General features: G+C 44.8%; 5 protein-coding genes across 5 annotated transcripts; 3 read left to right on the forward strand and 2 right to left on the reverse strand.

Annotated features, from left to right (window-relative positions):
* Positions 1 to 1193: 1193 nt before the first annotated feature.
* On the forward strand, positions 1194 to 2150 carry LOC115400653 (putative gustatory receptor clone PTE03). The gene has a single exon (XM_030108660.1). The coding sequence runs from the start codon at positions 1194 to 1196 to the stop codon at positions 2148 to 2150; it is 957 nt and encodes a 318-aa protein (XP_029964520.1).
* Positions 2151 to 4436: 2286 nt separating this feature from the next.
* On the forward strand, positions 4437 to 5375 carry LOC115400654 (olfactory receptor 11A1-like). Its single transcript, XM_030108661.1, has one exon. The coding sequence runs from the start codon at positions 4437 to 4439 to the stop codon at positions 5373 to 5375; it is 939 nt and encodes a 312-aa protein (XP_029964521.1).
* A 3512-nt stretch (positions 5376 to 8887) lies between these two features.
* LOC115400655 (olfactory receptor 10A3-like) lies at positions 8888 to 9814 on the reverse strand. The gene has a single exon (XM_030108662.1). It carries the CDS (start codon positions 9812 to 9814, stop codon positions 8888 to 8890), a length of 927 nt encoding a protein of 308 aa, XP_029964522.1.
* Positions 9815 to 13584: 3770 nt separating this feature from the next.
* Positions 13585 to 14511, reverse strand: LOC115400656 (olfactory receptor 10A3-like). Its single transcript, XM_030108663.1, has one exon. The coding sequence runs from the start codon at positions 14509 to 14511 to the stop codon at positions 13585 to 13587; it is 927 nt and encodes a 308-aa protein (XP_029964523.1).
* Positions 14512 to 25515: 11004 nt separating this feature from the next.
* Positions 25516 to 26433, forward strand: LOC115400657 (olfactory receptor 11A1-like). Its single transcript, XM_030108664.1, has one exon. The coding sequence runs from the start codon at positions 25516 to 25518 to the stop codon at positions 26431 to 26433; it is 918 nt and encodes a 305-aa protein (XP_029964524.1).
* The last annotated feature ends 780 nt before the right edge of the window (positions 26434 to 27213 follow it).

Below are 27213 nucleotides of genomic sequence, written 5' to 3' on the forward strand. Positions count from 1 at the left end.
CTTGCTCAAGGACACCTTCGGTACGTGGACAGACAGGAAGATGGGGAATTGGACCAACAACCTTCCCTCTCTACCCACTGAGGGGCAGTCGCTTCGGGATTCTAAACATTAGCAATGGAGAACACGGACATTCACATGGACAGAACACCGAGTGGGATTGTTGTTACGGCGACTGTCAACTCTAAAACTGCCAAGTCCAGGAGAATCTGGACTGAGACCAGGACCAGGAGAATGTGGACTGGGATCTTGATACTCTGGAGGAAAACATTGTTCATCTTTACAAAGAGATGGAGTTGGAACGTTTTCAATAAATCTTGCCCGTTTCCATGATGACAGAGCCGAGGCGCTGCCAAAGCGCCGTTCTCCACAGACCCCACAACAGTTTTGGGTTTTCACTTGTCGTTTAATCGGAGCCTCAGTTTCTAAAATAACACAACAAATTCCAACATCTCCGACACTTTTACCTCAAGCAGGACGTGGTTAGCGCCACTGGTTCATCGATTCAAGAAAGATCCATTTTAGAAGAATGAAATCAGCTGAACATGACCTGGACCTGATCGGGTCATCTGGGTGTTTGTTCTGCATGATGATGATTTTTTCTTATCATTTAAAGTAATAGAAGTAATGATGATGATGAACAGCAGAGGTGGGGGTGGAGAGGGTGAAGGTGGGGATTTCTGGTGATTTGGGTCTGAGTTGGAGTGGTTCTTGGCAGTTCTTAGATGGGTTTCTAGGGGTTTGGGTCTGAGTTGGAGTGGTTCTTGGTGGTTCTTGGGGTAATAGGGGTTTGGGTGCGAATTTGAGTGGTTCTTGGAGGTTCTCGAGGGGGTGTTTATAGGGGTTTGGGTTTGGGTTGAAGTGGTTCTTAATGGTTCTGGGGGGTTTATAGGGGGTTGGGTCTGAGCTGGAGTAGTTCTTGGCGGTTCTGGGGAGTTTTTAGGGGTTTTGGTCTGACTTGGAGTGGTTCTTGGAGGTTCTTGGAGGATCCTGGGGCTTTGGGAATGAGTGTTAGTCCCTGAGCTCCTCCTGTCGAGTATAAATCAGCTGAGAGAGAGAGAGGAGCTCTGATGTGGCTCATCGGGCTGCGGTGGGACCGCAGTGTGATGAGAACTCATGAGGACTGATGCTGAACTCTGTGTTCTGTGTCTGGTTCCACTGAGCTCCAGTCCCTGCTGCTGTTCTCGCCTCGCATCATGTCAAACTTCACTGTGTCTTACTTCATTCTGGGAGCTTATCTGAATGTTGGGAACCTGCGGTACTTCTTCTTCCTGGTCACCGCTCTCCTTTATATGTCGGTTCTGTTCGTCAACATGTCTCTGATCGTGGTGATCTGTGTGAACAGAACCCTTCATGAGCCCATGTACCTGTTCCTGGTCAGCCTGTTTGTCAACGAGCTGTACGGCAGCAGCGGCCTGTTCCCGCTGCTCCTGGTCCAGATCCTGTCGGACTCTCATACCGTGTCGGCGCCGCTCTGCTTCCTGCAGATCTTCTGTCTCTACACCTACGGCAGCGTGGAGTTCCTGAACCTGGCCGTCATGTCGTACGACCGCTACCTGGCCATCTGCCGGCCGCTGCGGTACGGCCGCTTGATGACGCTCCACAAGGCGCTGGTCCTGAGCGTGGCCGTCTGGCTGTACTCCTTCTTAAAGTTCCTCATCCCGTTGTTTCTGAACCTGCGCCTGCTGCGCTGTGGGAACGTCATCCCCAGTCTGTACTGTCACAACTACCTGGTGGCTCGTCTGGCCTGTTCGGACAACCGGGTCAACAACATCTACGGGCTGTTCGGCATCGTCCTGACCGTGCTGGTGCCGCTGCTCCCCATCGTCTTCTCCTACGCCGAGATCCTGAAGGTGTGTTTCGGCGGCTCGGAGCAGACGAGGCAGAAGGCGCTGAGCACCTGCACGCCTCACCTGGTGTCGCTGCTCAACTTCTCCTTCGGCTGCTGCTTCGAGATCCTGCAGAGCCGCTTCGACATGAGCCACGTCCCCGGCGCGCTGCGCGTCCTGCTGTCGCTCTACTTCCTGCTCATGCAGCCGCTGCTGACGCCCGTCCTCTACGGCATGCAGATGTCCAAAATACGCAAGATCTACAGAACCACCTTCATTCACACAGACGTTCTGCAGAGCAGTCTCTCCAAACCGTCTTCCTGATCAGGAACCATATTTTTACCACCGTAGGGTTCTGTGGCCCCCCACCTCAACACACCCTGGACCAGGGTGTCCAACCTGCGGCTCTGGAGCCACATGTGGACTTTCAGTGGCTCGATGAAGCTTTAACAACATTATATGGAAATGAACACGTTACCTTATATTCAATTTATTCATTTTCAAAAGAACATTCATCTCTTGGCTTAAAAAAAAGGCACAAAAAACATGAACTAAAGTGTATTCTAGAAATACTGAAAGAAAAAAAAAGGGTCTTGAAAAAGGATGAAACAGAAATGAATTGTTTCCCATCCTGAATCCTGATTCAAATGTCTTAAATGCAACATAAGAAACTTTTTTATTTTCTTACTAAGCTGCTCTGTTGAGCATTTTAAAGGTTGAAGTTAAATTTGTTTTGGTGAAAACTCACCAAAACGTCTCTTTTGGTCAAAATGGCTTCAGATCTGTGAACTGTATAGAAAAAAAAAGAATAGTTGAAGGAACTTGATACGTTTATTTACTCTTCGTCCTTCAGGATGTCTGGAGACGCTTCAGCTTCCAGCTTCAAACTTCTCTTCTCCAGTTTGTCAGCTGCTGTTTCAGTGAAGCTGTGTTCTTCTTGCTCCTGCCGCTTGTCTTTGTGTTTATTATTATTATTACAGACGCTTTTCCATGAAACGATACTTCTGTTGTAAAGGCTTAAACGTAGCTGTTATGTGACACATATGAATGAAATGCTGACTCATCTGTTTTTTTTTCAAACATAAAACATGCTTTGAGCCTTAAACTCTGTGCTTTGAGACTCTTTGGCGCCCTCTGGTGGCCAGGTTCTTCTGGTTCTAGACATGGAATGTTGTGTTTTCTTTTATTTGGTGTATTCTTTCATGTTTACATGGGAGCAGTAATTCTGGATGAAGGTTTACATGGAAACACCTTTATTTAATTCCTCTTTAGATCGGGGGGGTCGTGAAGGTTCTGATTGGACAGGAGGAGGAGTGTTGTATCCATATTTACAGGAAGTAAACAAACTCCACTTCCTGTTTGTTGTTGTTCTTTCTGTCTTGATTAACTTTGTCAGTATGGATTGAAAAGGTCTGCCTTTTCATTTTTCCATCCGTCCTCTCTTTCCATCGCTTGAATTTCTTCTAAGGCTCCGTAAATAAATCCTCTCTGTTTGAGTCCAACGTTCCAGGCGGCCATCTTGGAACATGTGCCCTATAGCAACAGGACAAGAGATCGAGCAGAGTTAATTTAAAGGGGAATGAAGGTTTACATGAAATTTCAGATTACTTTGAAATCAGAATAAACCAGACACTCTATTCAAACACATACACACACACACACACACACACACACACACACACACACACTGCAGAACACGACACACTGTAAACATGAACACTCTGACCACGGTGCCCATGACCGGGTGCAGCATTTCCCCCGTATCCATGGAGACGGCGCCATGGGGGAGTCAGAACCCCGACCCCAGAACTGGATCAGTGAGAGCATCTCACTGAGCAGAGAACTGGACCTGGAACCAGAACTTAACCCTGCATCTCACTGACCTGGACAGCCGGAGGTCATCAGAGGGTCATCAGGCAGCATCTGGATCATCTCACCCTGATCCCCAACTCGATCCTGATCCGGATCCTACATGTGACCCTGACCCTGGTCCTGGTCCCAGTTCTGGTTCTGGTCCATGTTCTAACCCTGCTCTTCCTCTGAGAGGCCCCCAAGTGTTTTCAGAAAGTGAGGTTTTCTGTCGTTTACACGACAACAGCATGAGAATTTCCTGAAAGCTGAGTTTTCACTACTGATTGAATGAAACAGAAAAGAACTTTGACTTCGAAATCTTTTTCTCAGTTACACTTGGAGAAGCCGACTGAATCGTTTCACACCAGAAAAAGAATTTCCTCCTCTGTCAGAGTTTTCCTAGTTTCCAACATGAAGACATGAAAATCTGTTTTCAGATTTCAATCATGTGAATATCACCACAACGGGACCTCAGGTTGCCTCGGTAACGGGGCCTTGGGTTGCCTCGGTAACGGGATCTCGGGTCGCCTCGGTAACGGGGCCTTGGGTTGCCTTGGTAATGGTGCCCCGGGTTTCCTCGGTGACGGGGCCCCGGGTTGACGTAACCGTCCTCGAATGAAGAGCTGCGCTCTCAGGATGAGGTGGAGCCAGAGGTGAAGGGACGGAGAGCTTAAAGTGAGGGGTGGGGAAGGGAGAGCGCCACCCTGCCTCCACGTGTACCCGGTCGCCTGAGTCCAAGAAGCGAAACCTTCCAGAAGGATGCTGAATCGGTCTTTTCCTGTGATTTCATTCTTCGTGCTGGGAGGGTACGAGGAGGTGGGGACTCTGCGGTATTTCTTCTTCTTGGCGGCTGTCACGTTCTACACTGTGATTGTCATCTCCAACCTGCTGCTGATCCTGGTGATCTGTGTGAACAGAACCCTTCATGAACCCATGTACCTGTTCCTGCTCAGCCTGTTTGTCAACGAGCTGTACGGCAGCAGCGGCCTGTTCCCGCTGCTCCTGGTCCAGGTCCTGTCGGACTCTCACACCGTGTCGGCGCCGCTCTGCTTCCTGCAGATCTTCGTCATCTACTCTTACGCTAACATGGAGTTCCTGAACCTGGCCGTCATGTCGTACGACCGCTACCTGGCCATCTGCCGCCCGCTGCGGTACGGCCGCTTGATGACGCCGGACAAGGTGCTGGCCTTCGTTCTGTCCTGCTGGTTGTACTCTGTCCTCAGGTGTGTGGTCACCATCAGCCTGAACCTCCGCCTGCCGCTGTGTGGAAACGTCCTGAACAGCCTGTACTGTCAGAACTTCCTGATCGTGAGGCTGACGTGTTCCGACAGCCGGGTCAACAACGTCCTTGGCCTGATCGGCATCGTGCTGTCCGTCGGGCTCCCGCTGCTCGCCATCGTCATCTCCTACGCCGAGATCCTGAAGGTGTGTTTCGGCGGCTCGGAGCAGATGAGGCAGAAGGCGCTGAGCACCTGCACGCCTCACCTGGTGTCGCTGCTCAACTTCTCCTTCGGCTGCTGCTTCGAGATCCTGCAGAGCCGCTTCGACATGAGCCACGTCCCTGGCTCGCTGCGCGTCCTGCTGTCGCTCTACTTCCTGCTCATGCAGCCGCTGCTGACGCCCGTCCTCTACGGCATGCAGATGTCCAAAATACGCAAGATCTGTAAGAATACCTTTCAGATCAAAGTGTGGAAGTGAGTTCAGTGTAAATCATTTTGACAGGAATCGACGCTTTTACTGTGAAGGGAAACGAAACCTCAAACAGGAAGAGGAAGACTGAGGATCATCAACTGGATGAGGCGAAGATGGATGATTTTGAAAAAGGACATTTAAATTTCTGTTAGTCTGCTCTGAGTTTTATTCTGAAAAACTGGCACTCCCATCTGATCTTGTTGCGCTCCACGCAGCCGTTCAGACTGAGACTAACAGAAAGTGATGAGCCGACAGGTGGAAAAGTGCTAGCAGCTTTCAGTTTGGCCCGTGTCTCAAAACTCTGAGGTCTTTGAACAGAACGGCAGAATTCACCTGATGACGCTCACGTCTCTCCAGAACCGTCACTCTGGACTCAAAACCACGTTTCTCTTTCAAATCAGTTTTTGTCCATTGGTTTGGCTCATTTATTGAGACAGAAATGACATTCTGAAAACAACATGGACAAACCTCTGAGCTCTGTCACTGCTCCCAACAGAACGCTGCTTCTCAGTCGTCTGTCTCAGTGTCTCAGAACGTTAATGTCAGTCAGGCTGGATTCAGCTCAGTTTCCACGTGAATCGATCCTGTTGATCTAAACTGATTGATTGATTCTCAGTCTAATGGTTGTTCTCTCCAAAACAGATCAGCATCGTTTCATTACATCTGATCAACTTTTAAAACTAGTCAAGCACAAACTGCAACACCATGAATACCAGACATGGATCTGCTTACATGAGGGTGAGGAGGGTGAACAATGAAGCGGTGAGCTGTGAAACTCCAGCTTCATTTACAGCACAGGAGGCTACATACCATTTTACTTCTTGCTGTTTGTTTGTTTGTGTTTATGTTACAGTTTGTTGAACCTTTGATGGATGGAAGTTACTGTGTGTGAATAAAAATTATAATTTCCTTTGGAAGTATTCATTGTGTGCAGTCTAAACTTGAAGGTTCTTCTTACTTTAATTTTTTTTCTTCCTTTTCTTATCACTGCTGCTGAGTCTACGGCTTCTACTGCTGTGCTCCGGTATATCCTTCCGCGGAGCACTATGCTTGTGCAGGTCTGTGTGTATCAAAATGTTATTTTAACAGATTGAAAAGGAAAACACATCTTTTAAAATGTTTTATAACTAGGGCTGTCAAATGATTAAAAATTTTAATCAGATTAATCACAGCTTGCAAATTAATTAATCATGATTAATCACAAATAATCACAATGTCCAACTATGTGTGAAATATACCCTTTTTTCCTGTATTGCATTCACCAAAAAACGACAGGACATGATTATATATATTGAACACGTGATGTGTTTTATATTTAAGGCTCCAAATAAAATAAATATTCAAAAAACTAAGACATGCACACCATAACATATTGTCTGTGTGTGTGCAGCGCTCCCTCTGCAGTCCCTCTAAAGTTGGCTTTTGGCAGGAGTTACATTTTCAGGTCTGTAACAAATGTAGTACCACAAGAAAAGTCAAACTGAGAGATACCACACTTTATTCTTGCACAATTAAACAGGTCATTCTTAGCCAGTGTTCCTTTTTGTGTGGAAAACAGAAAACTGCTTCAACATTTTTTTAATCAATCAAGTAGAATCCATGGGGCCAGCCGGCTGATCTCCTTCCATATTGCTTTCTTCTGTTTTGATAAATGAGTTGGTGCCAGGCCTCCTCTGCCTCCTGTCTGCTGCCCGTCCAGCTTCACATGTCTGCGTGGGTGTGCGCTGGTTCACGTGACATAAAAATCATCATGAATTCCTGTCCGCTAGTTTCCACGCGGACCCGACGTCCACGCAGCAGACAAAACATGACGGTAAAAGTGAAAATAGACGGAGCTCCAGCCTGATGGCTCCACTTAAAGACACCGAAAGAGTGACAAACTCGTGGAAAGAGAGAGAGACTCTGTCTGGAGGGAGGAGGAGGTCTGCAGACAGAAGTAAAACTAACTAATCGCTCCGGCACCGCCCCCGCGATCCAGAAACAGAAAAAAAAGCTAAATAAACTTTAATACTTAATGATAATATACTGACAGTGTATGTGCTTAATTTTCTCTAAATAATCCGTAATAAAGGAGCAGATAAACAGTCTGTAGTGCCGGAAAAGCTTCTCGATCAGCCGAGGCTGAGGTGAGGCTTCTTCTTCTTCGGTTGTTGGCAGCTTGCAGGCAGCTTGCAGGCAGCTTGCATTCCACGCGGGTGCACTACCGCCACCCGCTGGTAGAGGTGAGGCTTGTCATGATGCGCAGGTGTTAAACTGCGTTTAAAATTTTAACGAGATTGATTACATAAATTAATTAACGCAATTAACGCATTATTTTTGACAGCCCTATTTATAACCATTGAGATTTACTTCACGTGCTAATACGCCGTCCCCTGGACCACTGGAAGGAGGATTTTGTCCACTTTTGTCAGTCCGGCTCTGTCTCCTGTTCACCTCCCGCAGTTGAGCTAAGCTAACTACGATGCTAACAGCTGGGAGCCAGCTACTGGACGCACAGACACAACAATGGTATTTATGAGCTTATCTCACTTTGTAAATGATAGGGATAGGGCCTGGGTCCAAAATCTTCGGAGTATTCCTTTAGAGACAAAACATCTGAACATTCTGACTGCCAGAGACTCAGCATGCCAAAGAGACGAAGCTTTTTGAGTGCACTGGCCATTGGTTTGAGACAGAAATGTAGTTTTTCCTCCTGAGCTGTTCTGAAGAGACTTCAACAGATTGTGTTGTTGTATTTATTAGGACAAAAAGAAATAAAGTCTGAATTGAATCGTATTTATTGTCATTCACACAAAGTAACGTCCAGGAATCAGAGTCGACAGACTGTAAACACACAAAAAAAGCAATCATAACGAATTAAGTGATAAACAGGAGACTTTTTTGTTTACAAAATATTATTTGTTCCTGAAACATAGATAAATGTTCAGCATGAATAGCTGCTCTGAGTGATCTCTGAGGAGTCAGAGTGCAGGAGGACGAGCGAGCAGAGAGAACAGGACACACTGATCCTCTCTCTCTTCATTCACACACAGGCAGATGAACTGAAACCAGCTGAACAGCCTCAAATCCCCGTCCTGAGCCGATCCGGACCAACGTCCACCAAGAGCCGTCCTGCCTCGTTTCGGTTCATGTAGTCCTTGTTTTTGGTGATGAGAGACGATCAGACCGGCCTTCACTTCAGTGTCAGTATGAAGGCCTCAGGATCAGCCATCACTCGTCTCTTCAAGGTGACATTTACTGGGTAAACATTCAAGCGAATCTCCTGCAGCTGACATGTTCATCTAGAGCAACTTACCCTGCAAACAGAAATAAAGTCTAATACATGACAGGGTTCAGGCATTTTTCAAAAACCGTTCAGGCACTCCAAAATCAGGGAACCTGGCTGCGACCTCAGAGGGTTACGTGCATTACGTGGGTGGTTTGGTGGTTTGTGTGTTCGGGAGTTCATTCTGAGAGCAGTTTCGGCTTCTGTGCTGAGCGTCCCTGTCTCTGGGAAGCCGAGCGGTCCGCGGTCCATCTCACGGTCCGTGGAAGAGCAGATTCCTGCAGATGACCCTGATCTTGGTCAGGTTGAGCCCGTACAGCACGGGGTTGAAGAGCGGCTGGCAGGTGACGAAGTACATGGACAGGATGATGCGCAGGGCGGCCGGCACGCCGCCCATCCGGACCCGGCTCTGGGCGATCTCGAAGAAGCAGCCAAAGGAGAAGTTGAGCAGCGAGGCCAGGTGAGGCACGCAGGTGCTGGCGGCCTTCTGCCGGGTCTGTGCCGAGCTGGAGAAGCACACCTTCAGGATCTTGAGGTAGGAGAAGACGATCAGCACCGTCAGCCCCGCCAGCACCAGGAAGGTGTAGACCAGGCCGTAGATGTTGTTGGTGGTGGTGTCGGAGCACGCCAGGTTCACCACTGAGTAGTTGTTGCAGTAGAGAGTGTCAAGGACGTTTCCACACAGCCGGAGGGACACGGTCAGAGACGTCATGACCGTGATCACGACCACGGGCAGGAGCCACGACACCGCCAGCAGCAGCGCCACCTTCCCGGCCCTCATCTGGGCGCCGTACTGCAGCGGGCGGCAGATGGCCAGGTAGCGGTCGTACGACATGACGGCCAGGGTGTAGAACTCCACGTTCACGTACATGTAGAGACAGAAGATCTGCAGGAAACAGAGCGGCGCTGACACAATGTGAGAGTCCGACAGGACCTGGACCAGGATGAGCGGAAACAGGCCGCTGCTGCCGTACAGCTCGTTGACAAACAGGCTGACCAGGAACAGGTACATGGGCTCATGAAGGGTTCTGTTCACACAGATCACCACGATCAGCAGCAGGTTGGAGAACAGAGTCAGAACATAGAAGCACATGATGAAGAGGAAGACCAGGTACTTCACTAGACCCACGTCCAGGAAGGCCTCCAAGACGAAGAACGACACCTGGGTGGAGTTCCTCATGACGGACGAGCGGAGCTGTCACATGGCGGCCAGGAGACAAGCAGAGCGTGTGAGGAGGCAATCAGACAGCACAGACCATCAGCGTGTGTGTGTGTGTGTGTGTGAGATGAGGCAGTCAGACACTGTGTGTGTGTGTGTGTGTGTGTCTGTGTGTGTGTGTGTGTGTGTGTGTGTGTGTGTGTGTGTATGTGTGTGTGTGTGTGTGTGTGTGTGTCAGAGCAGCGCCGCTCATTCGGATCTTCAACATGAAACTGACGGTACGGACGAACAACACGCTCATATAAAGCTCTGCCTGGGTTCCCCAGGTGGGGTGTGTGTGTGTGTGTGTGTGTGTGTGTGTGTGTGTGTGTGTGTGTGTGTGTGTGTGTGTGTGTGTGTGTGTGTGCAACCCTGTCTCCACAAAATTACGTTCTGAGAAAACTAAACTGCATTCTGAAATACGTTTCAGAGGAACCTAGTTTGTCCCTTATTATGTTTGTCTTCAACATATCTTTTTTTTATTTTTTCATTATGCTCGGTCTGAAGCTGATTTTTTTCCTGCTTTTTCTTCATCATGTTGGTGGGTAAAAATGAGCCTGTATATTCATCTGGGATGCATTTTACTCTTCTGAAAAGACATTGTTTATTTACTCTTTTTTTAGTGATGTTTGAAGGTTCCATGCAGTCTTTTTCAACTTATTCTTGCCGTTAATTATATGCACGCACACCTAGCTCTCACATTGTGTAGTGACGAGGGCTGTTTTGGAGCTAATAATTACCTCCTGATGTATTTTTAACATACCTGTTTTGGGATTGTTGTTTTTTAAGAGCAGCTCCAACAACATCTGCCACCAGAGAAGACAGATGGAGCTTCTCCCACGCTGCACTGCGGGTCTTGATCACCATGGAAACCAAGACGCGGTTCTGCGGTCATCTGAAAGTGATTACAACATTATCGTTCTTCACTGTTGTTTATTTCTGATAACATAAACGTGTATTTACTCTCACAGCGGTCTGCATGCTCCTCGTTACTTCCACCTTACGACAAGTCCCAATATGAAACGACCGCATGGCTCATTTATGATCCAAATATTAATTCATGATCCAAGTTATGACCAAGATCTATATTTTAAATCAAGTATCTCCTATTGGTCATGTAAATATTATCACGGAGAATCACGGACTGAAGGAGTGTTTTTTTTTTTTTTAATTTAACAGATCGCGTTGCTCCGAGAAGTTTGAGCACAAATACAATTCTCTGCATTAAATAATGACTTCAGGTAGACTTTCAAAACATCACAAAATCACTAAAATAGTTTCTGAAACAGATCAGAAGCCACAATATGAAACATTTTAAAAAATGACTATCCAGCCGGCTGATCTCCTTCCATATTGCTTTCTTCTTCTGTTTTGATAAATGAGTTGCCCCCAGGCCTCCTCTGCCTCCTGTCTGCTGCCCGTCCAGCTTCACATGTCCGCGTGGGTGTGCGCTGGTTCGCGTGACGTAAAAATCATCATGAATTCCTGTCCGCTAGTTTCCACGCGGACCCGACGTCCACGCAGCAGACAAAACATGACGGTAAAAGTGAAAGTAGACGGAGCTCCAGCCTGATGGCTCCACTTAAAGACACCGAAAGAGTGAAAAACTCGTGGAAAGAGAGAGCGGACTGTCTGGAGGGAGGAGGAGGTCTGCAGACAGAAGTAAAACTAACTAATCGCTCCGGCACCGCCCCCGCGATCCAGAAACAGAAAAAAAAGCTAAATAAACTTTAATACTTAATGATAATATACTGACAGTGTATGTGCTTAATTTTCTCTAAATAATCCGTAATAAAGGAGCAGATAAACAGTCTGTAGTGCCGGAAAAGCTTCTCGATCAGCCTAGGCTGAGGTGAGGCTTCTTCTTCTTCGGTTGTTGGCAGCTTGCAGGCAGCTTGCAGGCAGCTTGCATTCCACGCGGGTGCACTACCGCCACCCGCTGGTAGAGGTGAGGCTTGTCATGATACGCATGCGTTAAACTGCGTTTGAAATTTTAACGAGATTGATTACATAAATTAATTAACGCAATTAACGCGTTATTTTTGACAGCCCTATTTATAACCATTGAGATTTACTTCACATGCTAATACGCCGTCCCCTGGACCACTGGAAGGAGGATTTTGTCCACTTTTGTCAGTCCGGCTCTGTCTCCTGTTCACCTCCCGCAGTTGAGCTAAGCTAACTACGATGCTAACAGCTGGGATCCAGCTGCTGGACGCACAGACACAACAATGGTATTTATGAGCTTATCTCACTTTGTAAATGATAGGGATAGGGCCTGGGTCCAAAATCTTCGGAGTATTCCTTTAGAGACAAAACATCTGAACATTCTGACTGTCAGAGACTCACCATGCCAAAGAGACGAAGCTTTTTGAGTGCACTGGCCATTGGTTTGAGACAGAAATGTAGTTTTTCCTCCTGAGCTGTTCTGAAGAGACGTGGTCTCTGGCAGGAGAACCGTGGTGCTGAGCTGAACAGTCCAGGTTGTGTTTGACAAGAGAACCAAGAGAACTGAGAACGTCTGGTCTGTCAAAGCTGTTCAGAAGGATCTTTACATTTTGGGGCTGTCTGTTAATATGGGAAAGAAATGAAGCTTTGGAACATGAGTGAAGAGCTGTGGAGAGAGAAGAGCTTCAGCAGGAGAACCGTGGTGCTGAGCTGGACTGTCGGAGTCTTTTACCAAAACATCTCAGAGTTTTGAAAACGTAATTTCTGTTTCAAGAAATGATCCAAACCAGTGGAGAGAAGCTGGAACAGTCAGTGGCTGAAAGTCAAGCCGTCCGACAGCAGAGCACCATGGAAACGGCCCTCATGTCCACGTCTCAGTCTGAGCTCACGGTTACTATGGTTACCGTGGTTACTGTGCTGGTTACCTGGTTGTTAAGTTAATGGGGGGTCTGGAACCAGACCTGCTCTCGTTTCATTCCTATCCAGTGTATAAAGGCTCCAAACAGATTGTGTTGTTGTATTTATTAGGACAAAAAGAAATAAAGCCTGAATTGAATCGTATTTATTGTCATTCACACAAAGTAACGTCCAGGAATCAGAGTCGACAGACTGTAAACACACAAAAAAAGCAATCATAACGAATTAAGTGATAAACAGGAGACTTTTTTGTTTACAAAATATTATTTGTTCCTGAAACATAGATAAATGTTCAGCATGAATAGCTGCTCTGAGTGATCTCTGAGGAGTCAGAGTGCAGGAGGACGAGCGAGCAGAGAGAACAGGACACACTGATCCTCTCTCTCTTCATTCACGCACAGGCAGATGAACTGAAACCAGCTGAACAGCCTCAAATCCCCGTCCTGAGCCGATCCGGACCAGCGTCCACCAAGAGCCGTCCCGCCTCGTTTCGGTTCATGTAGTCCTTGTTTTTGGTGATGAGAGACGATCAGACCGGCCTTCACTTCAGTGTCAGTATGAAGGCCTCAGGATCAGCCATCACTCGTCTCTTCAAGGTGACATTTACTGGGTAAACATTCAAGCGAATCTCCTGCAGCTGACATGTTCATCTAGAGCAACTTACCCTGCAAACAGAAATAAAGTCTAATACATGACAGGGTTCAGGCATTTTTCAAAAACCGTTCAGGCACTCCAAAATCAGGGAACCTGGCTGCAACCTCAGAGGGTTACGTGCATTACGTGGGTGGTTTGGTGGTTTGTGTGTTCGGGAGTTCATTCTGAGAGCAGTTTCGGCTTCTGTGCTGAGCGTCCCTGTCTCTGGGAAGCCGAGCGGTCCGCGGTCCATCTCACGGTCCGTGGAAGAGCAGATTCCTGCAGATGACCCTGATCTTGGTCAGGTTGAGCCCGTACAGCACGGGGTTGAAGAGCGGCTGGCAGGTGACGAAGTACATGGACAGGATGATGCGCAGGGCGGCCGGCACGCCGCCCATCCGGACCCGGCTCTGGGCGATCTCGAAGAAGCAGCCAAAGGAGAAGTTGAGCAGCGAGGCCAGGTGAGGCACGCAGGTGCTGGCGGCCTTCTGCCGGGTCTGTGCCGAGCTGGAGAAGCACACCTTCAGGATCTTGAGGTAGGAGAAGACGATGAGCACCGTCAGCCCCGCCAGCACCAGGAAGGTGTAGACCAGGCCGTAGATGTTGTTGGTGGTGGTGTCGGAGCACGCCAGGTTCACCACTGAGTAGTTGTTGCAGTAGAGAGTGTCAAGGACGTTTCCACACAGCCGGAGGGACACGGTCAGAGACGTCATGACCGTGATCACGACCACGGGCAGGAGCCAGGACACCGCCAGCAGCAGCGCCACCTTCCCGGCCCTCATCTGGGCGCCGTACTGCAGCGGGCGGCAGATGGCCAGGTAGCGGTCGTACGACATGACGGCCAGGGTGTAGAACTCCACGTTCACGTACATGTAGAGACAGAAGATCTGCAGGAAACAGAGCGGCGCCGACACAATGTGAGAGTCCGACAGGACCTGGACCAGGATGAGCGGAAACAGGCCGCTGCTGCCGTACAGCTCGTTGACAAACAGGCTGACCAGGAACAGGTACATGGGCTCATGAAGGGTTCTGTTCACACAGATCACCACGATCAGCAGCAGGTTGGAGAACAGAGTCAGAACATAGAAGCACATGATGAAGAGGAAGACCAGGTACTTCACTAGACCCACGTCCAGGAAGGCCTCCAAGACGAAGAACGACACCTGGGTGGAGTTCCTCATGACGGACGAGCGGAGCTGTCACATGGCGGCCAGGAGACAAGCAGAGCGTGTGAGGAGGCAATCAGACAGCACAGACCATCAGCGTGTGTGTGTGTGTGTGTGTGTGTGTGTGTGTGTGTGTGTGTGTGTGTGTGTGTGTGTGTGTGTGTGTGTGTGTGAGATGAGGCAGTCAGACACTGTGTGTGTGTGTGTGTGTGTGTGTGTCAGAGCAGCGCCGCTCATTCGGATCTTCAACATGAAACTGACGGTACAGACGAACAACACGCTCATATAAAGCTCTGCCTGGGTTCCCCAGGTGGGGTGTGTGTGTGTGTGTGTGTGTGTGTGTGTGTGTGTGTGTGTGTGTGTGTGTGTATGTGTGTGTGTGTGTGTGTGTGTGTGTGTGTGTGTGTGTGTGTGTGTGTGTGCGCGCGCGCGCGCACGCAATAGACTGCGCGTGCACACACACAAACTGTTGGAACTTTACTGTTTTCATTTACTTCACAATTTCTTTTACTTTACATTTTCACTTTAATTTACACTTTTTCTTGTTCTTTAAAGTAATCTCTTTTTTCTTGACAGTTTTACCTTGTTACGTTACAATGTTCTGTTGCTTTACATGTTGACTTTAACATTTTGCTTTTACTTCACATTTGAACTTAACTTTATGTTGCGTTTCTTTACATTTTTGTTGTACTTTTTATTTAGATTTTTTTTCTACTTTGCATTTTTAGTTTGTTACTTTACATTTTCTTTTACTTTACGTTATAACTTTATTACTTTACCTTTTTACTTTGTTACTTTATATTTTCCTTTTGTAAGGTCCATCCATCCATCTTCCACCACTTATCCGGGAATGGGTCTTTTGTAACATTACTTTTTTAATTTGTTACTTTACGTTTTCTTTTACTTTACATTTTAACTTAAATTTGCACATTTTTTTATTTACATCCATCTGTTGTTACTTTACAGTGTTGCTGTGTTGTTTTACAATATTTTTTCACTTTATATTTTAATTTTATTTCTTTTAACATTTTAACATTGTTACTTTAAAAATTTACTTGACAACTTTTTCCATTAATTTTTAACTTTGGTAATGTACAGATTTTACTTTGGTCGTCTACATTTTAGCTTCAAATTTTTTTGGGTACTTTTGGTACTTTACTTTTTTTATACTTCACATTTTAACCCTGTTAACATAGACTTTTCCTTTGTAATTCATATTCATTGGTTGTTACTTTACAGTTTTACTTTGTTGTTTTACATTATTCTTTTCTTTTACATTTTAACTTGATTGATATAAAATTTTACTTTTTAACTTTAAAAATTCAATTTACATCTTTCTTTTTCATTCATTTTTAACTTTGTTAACATACACGTTTTACTTTGGTCATCTGCACTGTAACTTTGTTACTTTAATTTTTCCCTACTTTACATTGTAACTGTATTAGTTTACTTTTTACTTTATTTTACATTTTACTTTTGTAACTTTACTTTTTAAATTTTTATTCATATTTTCTTTTACTTCACATTTTGACTTTGTTAATTTAGGTGTGTTTCTTTCAACCCTGTCTCCACAAAATTACGTTCTGAGGAAACTAAACTGCATTCTCAAATACGTTTCAGAGGAACCTAGTTTGTCCCTTATTATGTTCGTCTTCAACATATCTTTTTTTTTATTTTTTCATTACGCTCGGTCTGAAACTGATTTTTTTCCTGCTTTTTCTTCATCGTGTTGGTGGGTAAAAATGAGCCTGTATATTCATCTGGGATGCATTTCACTCTTCTGAAAAGACATTATGTTTATTTACTCTTTTTTTAGTGATGTTTGAAGTTTCCATGCAGTCTTTTTCAACTTATTCTTGCCGTTAATTATATGCACGCACAACTCGCTCTCACATTGTGTAGTGACGAGGGCTGTTTTGGAGCTAATAATTACCTCCTGATGTATTTCTAACATACCTGTTTTGGGGTTGTTGTTTTTTAAGAGCAGCTCCAACAAGATCTGCCACCAGAGAAGACAGCTGGAGCTTCTCCGACGCTGCACTGCGGGTCTTGATCACCATGGAAACCAAGACGCGGTTCTGCGGTCATCTGAAAGTGATTACAACATTATCGTTCTTCACTGTTGTTTATTTCTGATAAAATAAACGTGTATTTCCCCTTACAGCGGTCTGCATGCTCCTCGTTACTTCCACCTTACGACAAGTCCCAATATGAAACGACCACATGGCTCATTTATGATCCAAATATTAATTCATGGTCCAAGTTATGACCAAGATCTATATTTTAAAATCAAGTATCTCCTATTGGTCACGTAAATATTATCACGGAGAATCACGGACTGAAGGAGTGTTTTTTTTTTTTTTTTAATTTAACAGATCGCGTTGCTCCGAGAAGTTTGAGCACAAATACAATTCTCTGCATTAAATAATGACTTCAGGTAGACTTTCAAAACATAACAAAATCACTAAAATAGTTTCTGAAACAGATCAGAAGCCACAATATGAAACATTTAAAAAAAAGACTATCGAACGGAGAAGTCTCTAAATTATAATTTACACAATGCTTCTCTAGCAATAAATGCACATTTTTATCTTCATAGTTTCCACTCGGTTTATGGATGTGATCTGCAGTGTTTTTGTTTAAATGCGCAATCTGTCTGTTTTGTCTTCTAAAATGCCGCCCCGCTGGTTGCTAGGCTGTTGCTATGGACTCTGAACTCTGACCCGGAAGTACGTCACGGACTGATTTTTTTTTTTTAAACGGAGCGAGTTTTTGATCTTAAACTAATTATATTTGTCTACAAATACGCTTCTGTGCATTATATAACAAGTTCTGTTTAATTTTAAGAGTAATATTTATTTTGAATCAGATGTGTGTTTTCATCTTCATACATTTGCTGAAACAAGTTTGTTATAAATCAAGCAATCATTGAATCGATCACTCTGTCTGCATTTATGTGTTATAACATTAAGATCAAACTTTTTAAACTGTTTTAATACTATTCCAGTAGATTATGAAGTATTGACGTAACGACAACAAATAAGAAAAGGGTGACAAATTGACTCATTTCTTTAAGATAGATAGAACTTTATTCATACCTTTGGTGGGACCTGATGATAAAAGTCGATCTAAAAGCAGCACAACACCAGCGTCACGTGCGCGTGTGCAGAGGAGAAGGAGCCCAATCCTGAAAAATGGACTGTTATGAGCTGTTAACATGGTTAGTGTGTGATTAGCTCACGAAAACTTCTTTTGGCTGATGTTTCTTCATTCATGCGTATTTGAGTATTCTGTAAGAATAATTAGTGCAAGCTCTAGCTCCCTTCACACCACTGATGTGCAGCATGGTGGCGTACTTCAGCACGAAGGAGAACCTCTCAAGCACAGATGTGCTGCACTAGATCCACCAGACGGAGCTGCAGAGGCCTTCTCTCCAACTTCAGTGTAAAATACACACTAAGGCTTATTTCTTTCTTTCTTCATGCTGTGAGAGCTGGATTATTGTCAGACAGTCCTCTAGAGGTGCCCCACAAGGTCATTAAACCCTCTGAGGCCTCGCTGAGACATGAAGCCTGTTATGACCTTTGACCTCTGTTGCTCTATTGCTCTTATTTGACCTCCACAGCAGATACAGACCTAAAACTTGAACTGCGAGGCCTCTGGGAGCTATAAAATCGTGACCTGTTGGACTTTTTTCATAAGCTCCTCCCAAACAGGAAGTAGCTTCAGGAAGGAAGTGGGGCTTCCAAATTCTACATATGACTTTCTGGCAGAGGTGTGAACACATCCCACAAATCTCAGCTTATTTGGAGCAAATCTGACCAAATGATGATGATTTATTGATTCTTTTAACTGGACACTGCGGCGCCCTGTATGGGCAGCAGAAAGGACTTGATGGAGTTAAACCACTGCAGATGTGATCCTGAGGGAAGACAGAAGAACATACTAACATTTCAACTTCCTAAGTTGAATGGAAACGACTTTATCAGCTGATGACACTGGGGGAATCAGAGTCTGTGACCTTTACCCTCTCAGAGCCTTTGTGAGCAGTCTGGAGGATCAAATCCAGGTTCTGATATAAAATGTTCACCACAGTGTCCAGTTAAAAGAATCAATTAAGCATCATCATTTGGTCAGATTTGCTTTATTTGGCGAACTCTTTAGGCTTTATCATCAGCTGATGATAAAGCCTCTCAGAGCCTTTGTAAGCAGTCTGGAGTCGGGATCAAATCAGAGGCCAGAGCGCTGTCTCAGACAAACCCCAACTCCAATAAGCAGCTCCTCAAACCCTGGCAAAGTGTTCTCCTAAACTCCCCTCCTGCAATTTCAATTTTCTGGGTAGACAGGCAACATTTTATATCAGAACCTGGATTTGATCCTCCAGACTGCTCACAAAGGCTCTGAGAGGGTAAAGGTCACAGACTCTGATTCCCCCAGTGTCATCAGCTGATAAAGTCGTTTCCATTCAACTTAGGAAGTTGAAATGTTAGTATGTTGTTCTGTCTTCCCTCAGGATCACATCTGCAGTGGTTCAACTCCATCAAGTCCTTTCTGCTGCCCATACAGGGCGCCGCAGTGTCCAGTTAAAAGAATCAATAAAGCATCATCATTTGGTCAGATTTGCTCCAAATAAGCTGAGATTTGTGGGATGTGTTCACACCTCTGCCAGAAAGTCATATGTAGAATTTGGAAGCCCCACTTCCTTCCTGAAGCTACTTCCTGTTTGGGAGGAGCTTATGAAAAAAGTCCAACAGGTCACGATTTTATAGCTCCCAGAGGCCTCGCAGTTCAAGTTTTAGGTCTGTATCTGCTGTGGAGGTCAAATAAGAGCAATAGAGCAACAGAGGTCAAAGGTCATAACAGGCTTCATGTCTCAGCGAGGCCTCAGAGGGTTTAATGACCTTGTGGGGCACCTCTAGAGGACTGTCTGACAATAATCCAGCTCTCACAGCATGAAGAAAGAAAGAAACAGGCCTTGTAGTGTGTATTTTACACTGAAGTTGGAGAGAAGGCCTCTGCAGCTCCGTCTGGTGGATCTAGTGCAGCACATCTGTGTTGAGAGGTTCTCCTTCGTGCTGAAGTACGCCACCATGCTGCACATCAGTGGTGTGAAGGGAGCTAGAGCTTGCACTAATTATTCTGACAGAATACTCAAATATGCATGAATGAAGAGAAACATCAGCCAAAAAGAAGTTTTTGTGAGCCAATCACACACTAACCATGTTAACAGCTCATAACAGTCCATCCGTCCATCCATCCTCAGTAACACCAGGCAGCCTCTACATGAGACTCTGTCTGCTCAGAGGAGCCACAGATCAGACCGTCTCCTCTCAGCGCTGTAGGACGGAGCGCTTTAGGAGATCATTCATTCCTGCTGCCATTCGATTTTATAAAGAGCACTGTTACTGTAACAGTATGTGCTGGGGTTTGTACACGGGATTCTTCTTTTTTTTCTGTTGTTTTTAAATGCTATTTTTTATGATTCTGTCCTGTTTTATGTGTTGCTACTAAATGACCCTTGAATTTCCCCATGTGGGGATTAATAAAAGTATCTATCTAAAAGTCCATTTTTCAGGATTGGGCTCCTTCTCCTCTGCACACGCGCACGTGACGCTGGTGTTGTGCTGCTTTTAGATCGACTTTTATCGTCAGGTCCCACCAAAGGTATGAATAAAGTTCTATCTATCTTAAAGAAATCAGTCGATTTGTCACCCTTTTCTTCTTTGTTGTCGTTACGTCAATACTTCATAATCTACTGGAATAGTATTAAAACAGTTTAAAAAGTTTGATCTTAATGTTATAACACATAAATGCAGACAGAGTGATCGATTCAATGATTGCTTGATTTATAACAAACTTGTTTCAGCAAATGTATGAAGATGAAAACACACATCTGATTCAAAATAAATATTACTCTTAAAATTAAACAGAACTTGTTATATAATGCACAGAAGCGTATTTGTAGACAAATATAATTAGTTTAAGATCAAAAACTCGCTCCGTTTAAAAAAAAAAAATCAGTCCGTGACGTACTTCCGGGTCAGAGTTCAGAGTCCATAGCAACAGCCTGGCAACCAGCGGGGCGGCATTTTAGAAGACAAAACAGACAGATTGCGCATTTAAACAAAAACACTGCAGATCGCATCCATAAACCGAGTGGAAAATATGAAGATAAAAATGTGCATTTATTGCTAGAGAAGCATTGTGTAGATTATAATTTAGAGACTTCTCCGTTCGATATCTTTTTTTTTTAAATGTTTCATATTGTGGCTTCTGATCTGTTTCAGAAACTATTTTAGTGATTTTGTTATGTTTTGAAAGTCTACCTGAAGTCATTATTTAATGCAGAGAATTGTATTTGTGCTCAAACTTCTCGGAGCAACGCGATCTGTTAAAAAAAAAAAAAAAACACTCTTTCAGTCCGTGATTCTCCGTGATAATATTTACGTGACCAATAGGAAATACTTGATTTTAAAATATAGATCTTGGTCATAACTTGGACCATGAATTAATATTTGGATCATAAATGAGCCATGTGGTCGTTTCATATTGGGACTGGTCGTAAGGTGGAAGTAACGAGGAGCATGCAGACCGCTGTAAGGGGAAATACACGTTTATTTTATCAGAAATAAACAACAGTGAAGAACGATAATGTTGTAATCACTTTCAGATGACCGCAGAACCGCGTCTTGGTTTCCATGGTGATCAAGACCCGCAGTGCAGCGTCGGAGAAGCTCCAGCTGTCTTCTCTGGTGGCAGATCTTGTTGGAGCTGCTCTTAAAAAACAACAACCCCAAAACAGGTATGTTAGAAATACATCAGGAGGTAATTATTAGCTCCTAAACAGCCCTCGTCACTACACAATGTGAGAGCGAGTTGTGCGTGCATATAATTAACGGCAAGAATAAGTTGAAAAAGACTGCATGGAAACTTCAAACATCACTTAAAAAAGAGTAAATAAACATAATGTCTTTTCAGAAGAGTGAAATGCATCCCAGATGAATATACAGGCTCATTTTTACCCACCAACACGATGAAGAAAAAGCAGGAAAAAAATCAGTTTCAGACGGAGCGTAATGAAAAAATTAAAAAAAAGATATGTTGAAGACGAACATAATAAGGGACAAACTAGGTTCCTCTGAAACGTATTTGAGAATGCAGTTTAGTTTCCTCAGAACGTAATTTTGTGGAGACAGGGTTGGTTTCTTTACAATGTTTTTTTTTTACTTTACAGCTTTGCTTTGTTACTTTACAGTGTTCTTTGACTTTGCATGTTAACTTGGTTAATAAACATTTTAATTTAACATTGTTACTTTGTTATTTCAAAATGTAACTTTATATATTTCTTTTTCATTAATCTTAATTTTGTTAATGTACAGTTTCTACTTTGGTCATCTTCGTTTTAATTTTGTTACTCTATATTTTTTTGCTACAATGTTCTTTTATTTTACATTTTAACGTGGTTACTTTACATTTATCTTTCACTTTACTTTTTAACTTTAACTTAGTAAAATTACACTTTTGTTTTACTTTACATGTTTACTTTCTTACAGCACATTTTAACTTAATTTATTCTTTTTCTTTGTGATTTATATTAATTGGTTTTTACTTTACAGCTTTACTTTGTTGCTTTACAGTGTTCTTTTCCTTTACATTTTAACTTGGTTGACATGTTTTTACTTTGTTACTTAAAAAATCACTTTACATCTTTCCTTTTAACTAATTATTAACTTTGTTGATGTACAGATTATTCTCTGGTCATTTACATTTTAACTTTGTTACTTTACATTTTGTTGGGTTCCATTGTAGCTCTTTACTAGTTTACCTTTTTACTTTTTTTTCTTTTGTAAAACAACTTTTTTCTTTTATTTTACATGTTGACTTTGTTACTTTACAGTGTTCTTTTACTTTGCATGTTAAGTTTAAGGAACATTTTTACTTATCATTTTTCTTTGTTGCTTTACATTTTTGTTTTACTTTACACATTAACTTGGTTGATATGTTGTCATCGTCATAAAACAACAAAATGACTTTTATTTACTTTTCTATTGCGATTTTTACTTTATTTTAAAAATTCACTTTACATGTTTCTTTTTTTATCATTTTTTTAACTTTGTTAATGTACAGTTTTTACTTTGGTTGTCTGCATTTTAACTTTGTTCATTTACATTGTAACTTTATTATTTTACCTTTTCACTTTATATTTTTACTTTTTTTAATTTGCTACTTCACACTTTCTTTTCCTTTACACCTTTTCTTTGTTATTTATCTGTTGTTACTTTACAGTTTTACTTTATTCATATTTGTTTGTTATTACATACATATGAGAGTGTAGTTACCTAATAACCCAAAGGCAGAACAAAAGCAGGTCCAGGTCTACGCAGGGGCAAGAGGGGGCCTGGCCCCCTCAAATAAATGTTGTGCCCCCTCAAACTAAATCCCCCAAAATACATTAGCACGAGCGCGCACCGCACCATCCTCGCTCCTACATGCTGACCCCCACATAAACATGATGGAGCAGGTCGTTAGGACTGTTTGAAATGCCCTCATGCTCCTCTGTGGAGTAACAATCAAATTCTAACTGGAAACAGAGCTGTTTGGCAAGAAGCAGGGATAACTGATATTTGTTTGACTGAAGTCTCAGAAGGACACAAACATCGAATGAACAAAGAACAGCAGAGAAAAAAGAAAGGAAAAGTAAACACCAAAAAAAGAAAGACAAAATAGAACACGAGTATATTTCAAATAAAAAAAAACAAACTCAGAGCAAAGTGCAAATATGAACAGGGGTGACCTGTATCTTCAGGATGACATGGCTGTGGACTGGAACTCATGTTCAAATAACATCAATACACTGAACAAGGAAATGGGTCACAGGTTTCACCCTCTACACCTCAGATTTCACTTACAGTTCCACAAACTGCCACCTCCAGAAATTCTCAGATGATTCAGCCATCGTGGGGTGTGTTTCCGGGGGGGATGACCGGGAGTACAGGGAGGTCATCAAGGACTTCAAGGTCAGCTGGTGTAAACTAAACCAGCTTCATTTGAACGCCAGTAAGACAAAGGAAATGGTGCTTGATTTCGGGAGGAAGTCATCACACCCTACTCCAGTGAACATTCAGGGGGTAAACACCGAGGTAGTGGACAACTACACATTTCTGGGTGTTCACCTAAACAAAAAACTGGACTGGACTGACAACACCCATGCCCTGTACAAGAAGGGCCAGAGTCGCCTCATCTGCTGAGGAGGCTGAGGTCCTTCGGAGTGCACAGCGCCCCCCTCAGAACCTTTTATGACTCCGTGGTAGCTTCTGCTATCTTCTACGCCGTGGTCTGCTGGAGAGGGGGCAGCACGGACAGAGACGGGAAGAGACTCAATAAGCTCATCAGGAGAGCGAGCTCTGTCCTGGGCTGTCCACTGGACTCCATAGAGGAGGTGGGGGAGAGGAGAATGGTAAATAAACTGATATCCACCATGAACAACCCCTCTCACCCCTGCACAACACTGGGGGGTCTCTGAGCAGCTCCTTCAGCATACCGCAGGTCGTTCATCCCGGCTGCTATCAGACGTTACAACAACCAGTCAGTCTGAAAATCTGGCACTTTAGTGTACTCAATGTGAAATGGCACCAGGTCACCTTAGCAGTAATAATGTGCAATATGACCTGTTTAGTGCAACACATGTCTGTAGCCTCATGTGCAATATGACATTGTGTATATAGTGTGTACAGTGATCATTGTTCGTTCTTTATCTATTTCTATATTCTGTTGCATATTGTTTTCGAGCTATAGGATTTTTTCAATGTAACACTGCCTGCAATTTTTGCCCTGCTTGCTGCTGTATACATGTGAATTTCCCCGTCGTGGGATGAATAAAGGCTAATGATCATCAACCAAGCAGCCACCAATCACCTCCAGTCATTCAGCACATATCACCACCTCCAACCAACCAGAACTGATCACCTCCACCAAACCAGCATATATTACCACCTTCAACCAACCAGCTCCAATCACCTCCAGCCAACCAACACTAACAACCTCCAACCAACCCGCATCATCACCTCCAACCAACTAGCATCAATCACCTACAACGAACCAACACTTACCAACTCCAACCAACCAACAACAACCACCTCCAACCAAGCACCGTCGATTACATCTAACCAACTAGCACTAACCACCTTCAACCAAACAGCACCAACCCCATCCAATCAACCACCTTCAATTACCTGAAAAGAAACCAGCGCCAGTCTCCGCCACCCAAACAGCCTCAATTACCGCCGTGAACCAACCAGCACTCATCACATATACCAAATGATATCAATCACCTCCTACCAATGAGAATCAGTCACCACCTCCAACCAACCAACATCAACCACCTGCAACCAGCATCAGTGACATGAAACCAACCAGCACTGACCAACTCCAAGAAAGCACACTAACCATTTCCAACTATTCTGCGTCTGTCACCTCCAACCAACCGGCACCAATCACCTCCAACCAGCTAGCACCAATCACCTCCAGTTACACATCCTCAAAACAACAGTGACGATATGTCGCCATATGTCTGCCAAATGAAAATTGTTTGGAGCCATAAACAATAAATACATGGATGAAGTGAAATGAAGAAAAAAAAAAAACGAGGAAAAATGACTGATACTGGATTCATAACATTTCATAGCGGCAAATTAGATGGGTTTTTTTTTTCTTCTTTTTTTGATAAGTTACAGAGTATAGGAGAACACATGCAGGTGGAGAAAGCCCTGAAAGATCACTGTCAGTGTCTGATTGGCTGGTCCTGGTCCAGGTAGGTCTCTGATTGGCTGCAGTGTGCATAAAAGCAGCTGTGTGAGGCGGAGCCAGCAGTGGGAGCAGGGCAGCAGGTGAGACACCATGTTCGATTCCCTGCTGTGTGACGGTGTCAGTGGACGTTCTCCCCGAGCGTCAGAGGCTCCCACAGACCCCAGTGAGTGAGAACGCTCAGCGACGAGCTCCGTGGTTCCTGCTGAGGAGGCCATGAACTCCAGCCAGCCGTCACACTTCACACTCAGCGGTTACTTTGACGTCGGCCTGTTGAAATACTTGTGTTTCGTCTTGCTGCTGTGTCTGTACCTGCTGATCATCGGAGCCAACCTGCTGCTGATCCTGGTGATCTGTGTGAACAGAACCCTTCATGAGCCCATGTACCTGTTCCTGCTCAGCCTGTTTGTCAACGAGCTGTACGGCAGCAGCTGCATGTTTCCACTGCTCCTGGTCCAGGTCCTGTCTGACTCTCACACCGTGTCTGTTCCGCTCTGCCTGCTGCAGATCTACTTGCTGTACTCCTACAGCGGTGTGGAGCTGTTTAACCTGGCCGCCATGTCGTACGACCGGTACGTGGCCATCTGCTGCCCGCTGCATTACCACCGAGCGATGACGAGCAGGAGGGCGGTCGTGCTGATCGCGCTGGCCTGGCTGCTTCCCGTGCCGCTCTGCGTCATCATGGTGTGCATGAGCTCGTCTCTGCAGCTCTGTGGAAACATCATCCACAAAGTGTACTGCGACAACTACCTGGTGGTGAGACTGTCCTGCCACGACACCAGGCCCATCAACGTCTACGGACTGCTCCTCAACTCCACCGTCATCTCCACCACCGTCGTCCTGATCTTCTACTCCTACAGCAGGATCATCAGCGTGTGCGTCTGGAGTTCCGCAGAGACCCGGCAGAAGGCCCTCAGTACCTGCTCGCCCCAGATGGCCTCGCTCATTAACTTCACCTGCGGGTCCAGCTTCGAGCTGCTGTCCAGCCGCTTCGACCTGGACGGGATTCCCGAGGTGCTGCGAGTCCTCCTGTCGCTGTACTGGCTGCTCTGCCAGCCGCTCTTCAACCCCTGCATGTACGGCCTCAAGATGTCCAGAGTCCGGCTGGCCTGCAGGAAGCTGCTGTCCACTTGAACAGCCCAGTGTGTGTGTGTGTGTGTGTGTGTGTGTGTGTGTGTGTGTGTGTGTGTGTGTGTTTTCTTGTCCATACGCAATAGTGAGGACCAAAATGAGTTTTAAACCAACAGAGTGAGGACATTTTGCCCAGTTCTCACTTTCAACAGACCTATTTGCAGGTTAAGACTGGATTCTGGGGTTCGGGTTAGAGTGAGGTTCAGGGTATGGGTTAGGGTTGGGCACTGGGGCTGGGAAATGCATTACATCAATGAATCTCCTCACTACTGTAGAAGTGTGTGTGTGTGTGTGTGTGTGTGTGTGTGTGTGTGTGTGTTTTCCTGCATCCAAACCTCAGGTCCTAGAGGAACAATGTGGTTTTCATCCCGGTCCTGGAACACTGGAGCAGCTCCAGACCCTCCGTCGGGGGCTCGAGGGCCCGTGGAAGTTCGCCCGACCAGTCCACATGTGTTTTATGGATTTGGAGACGGCGTCCGACCGCGTCCCTCCTGGTGTCTTGCAGAAGGGGCTTCGGGAGGACGGAGTCCTCTGACACTTGTTCAGGCCCGTCTGGTCTCAGTAAGAAACTGGCAGAAAGTCCACATTCTAAGCTCGTCTCATTCCAGTTGAAGCTGGTTGAACGACAGTGTTCCTATAAATCTATAAATAAATAAACTGTAAACATCAATCAATCAAACTTTATTTGTAAAAGCACTTTCCTATTCATAAAAAACTCAACGTGCTGAACAGTAAAAACAGTCATAAAAAAAAAAGAGCAAAAATCGCACCATCGATCAGTAT

The sequence above is a fragment of the Salarias fasciatus genome, chromosome 14 (assembly GCF_902148845.1).
Source record: "Salarias fasciatus chromosome 14, fSalaFa1.1, whole genome shotgun sequence".
Lineage (NCBI taxonomy): Eukaryota > Metazoa > Chordata > Actinopteri > Blenniiformes > Blenniidae > Salarias > Salarias fasciatus.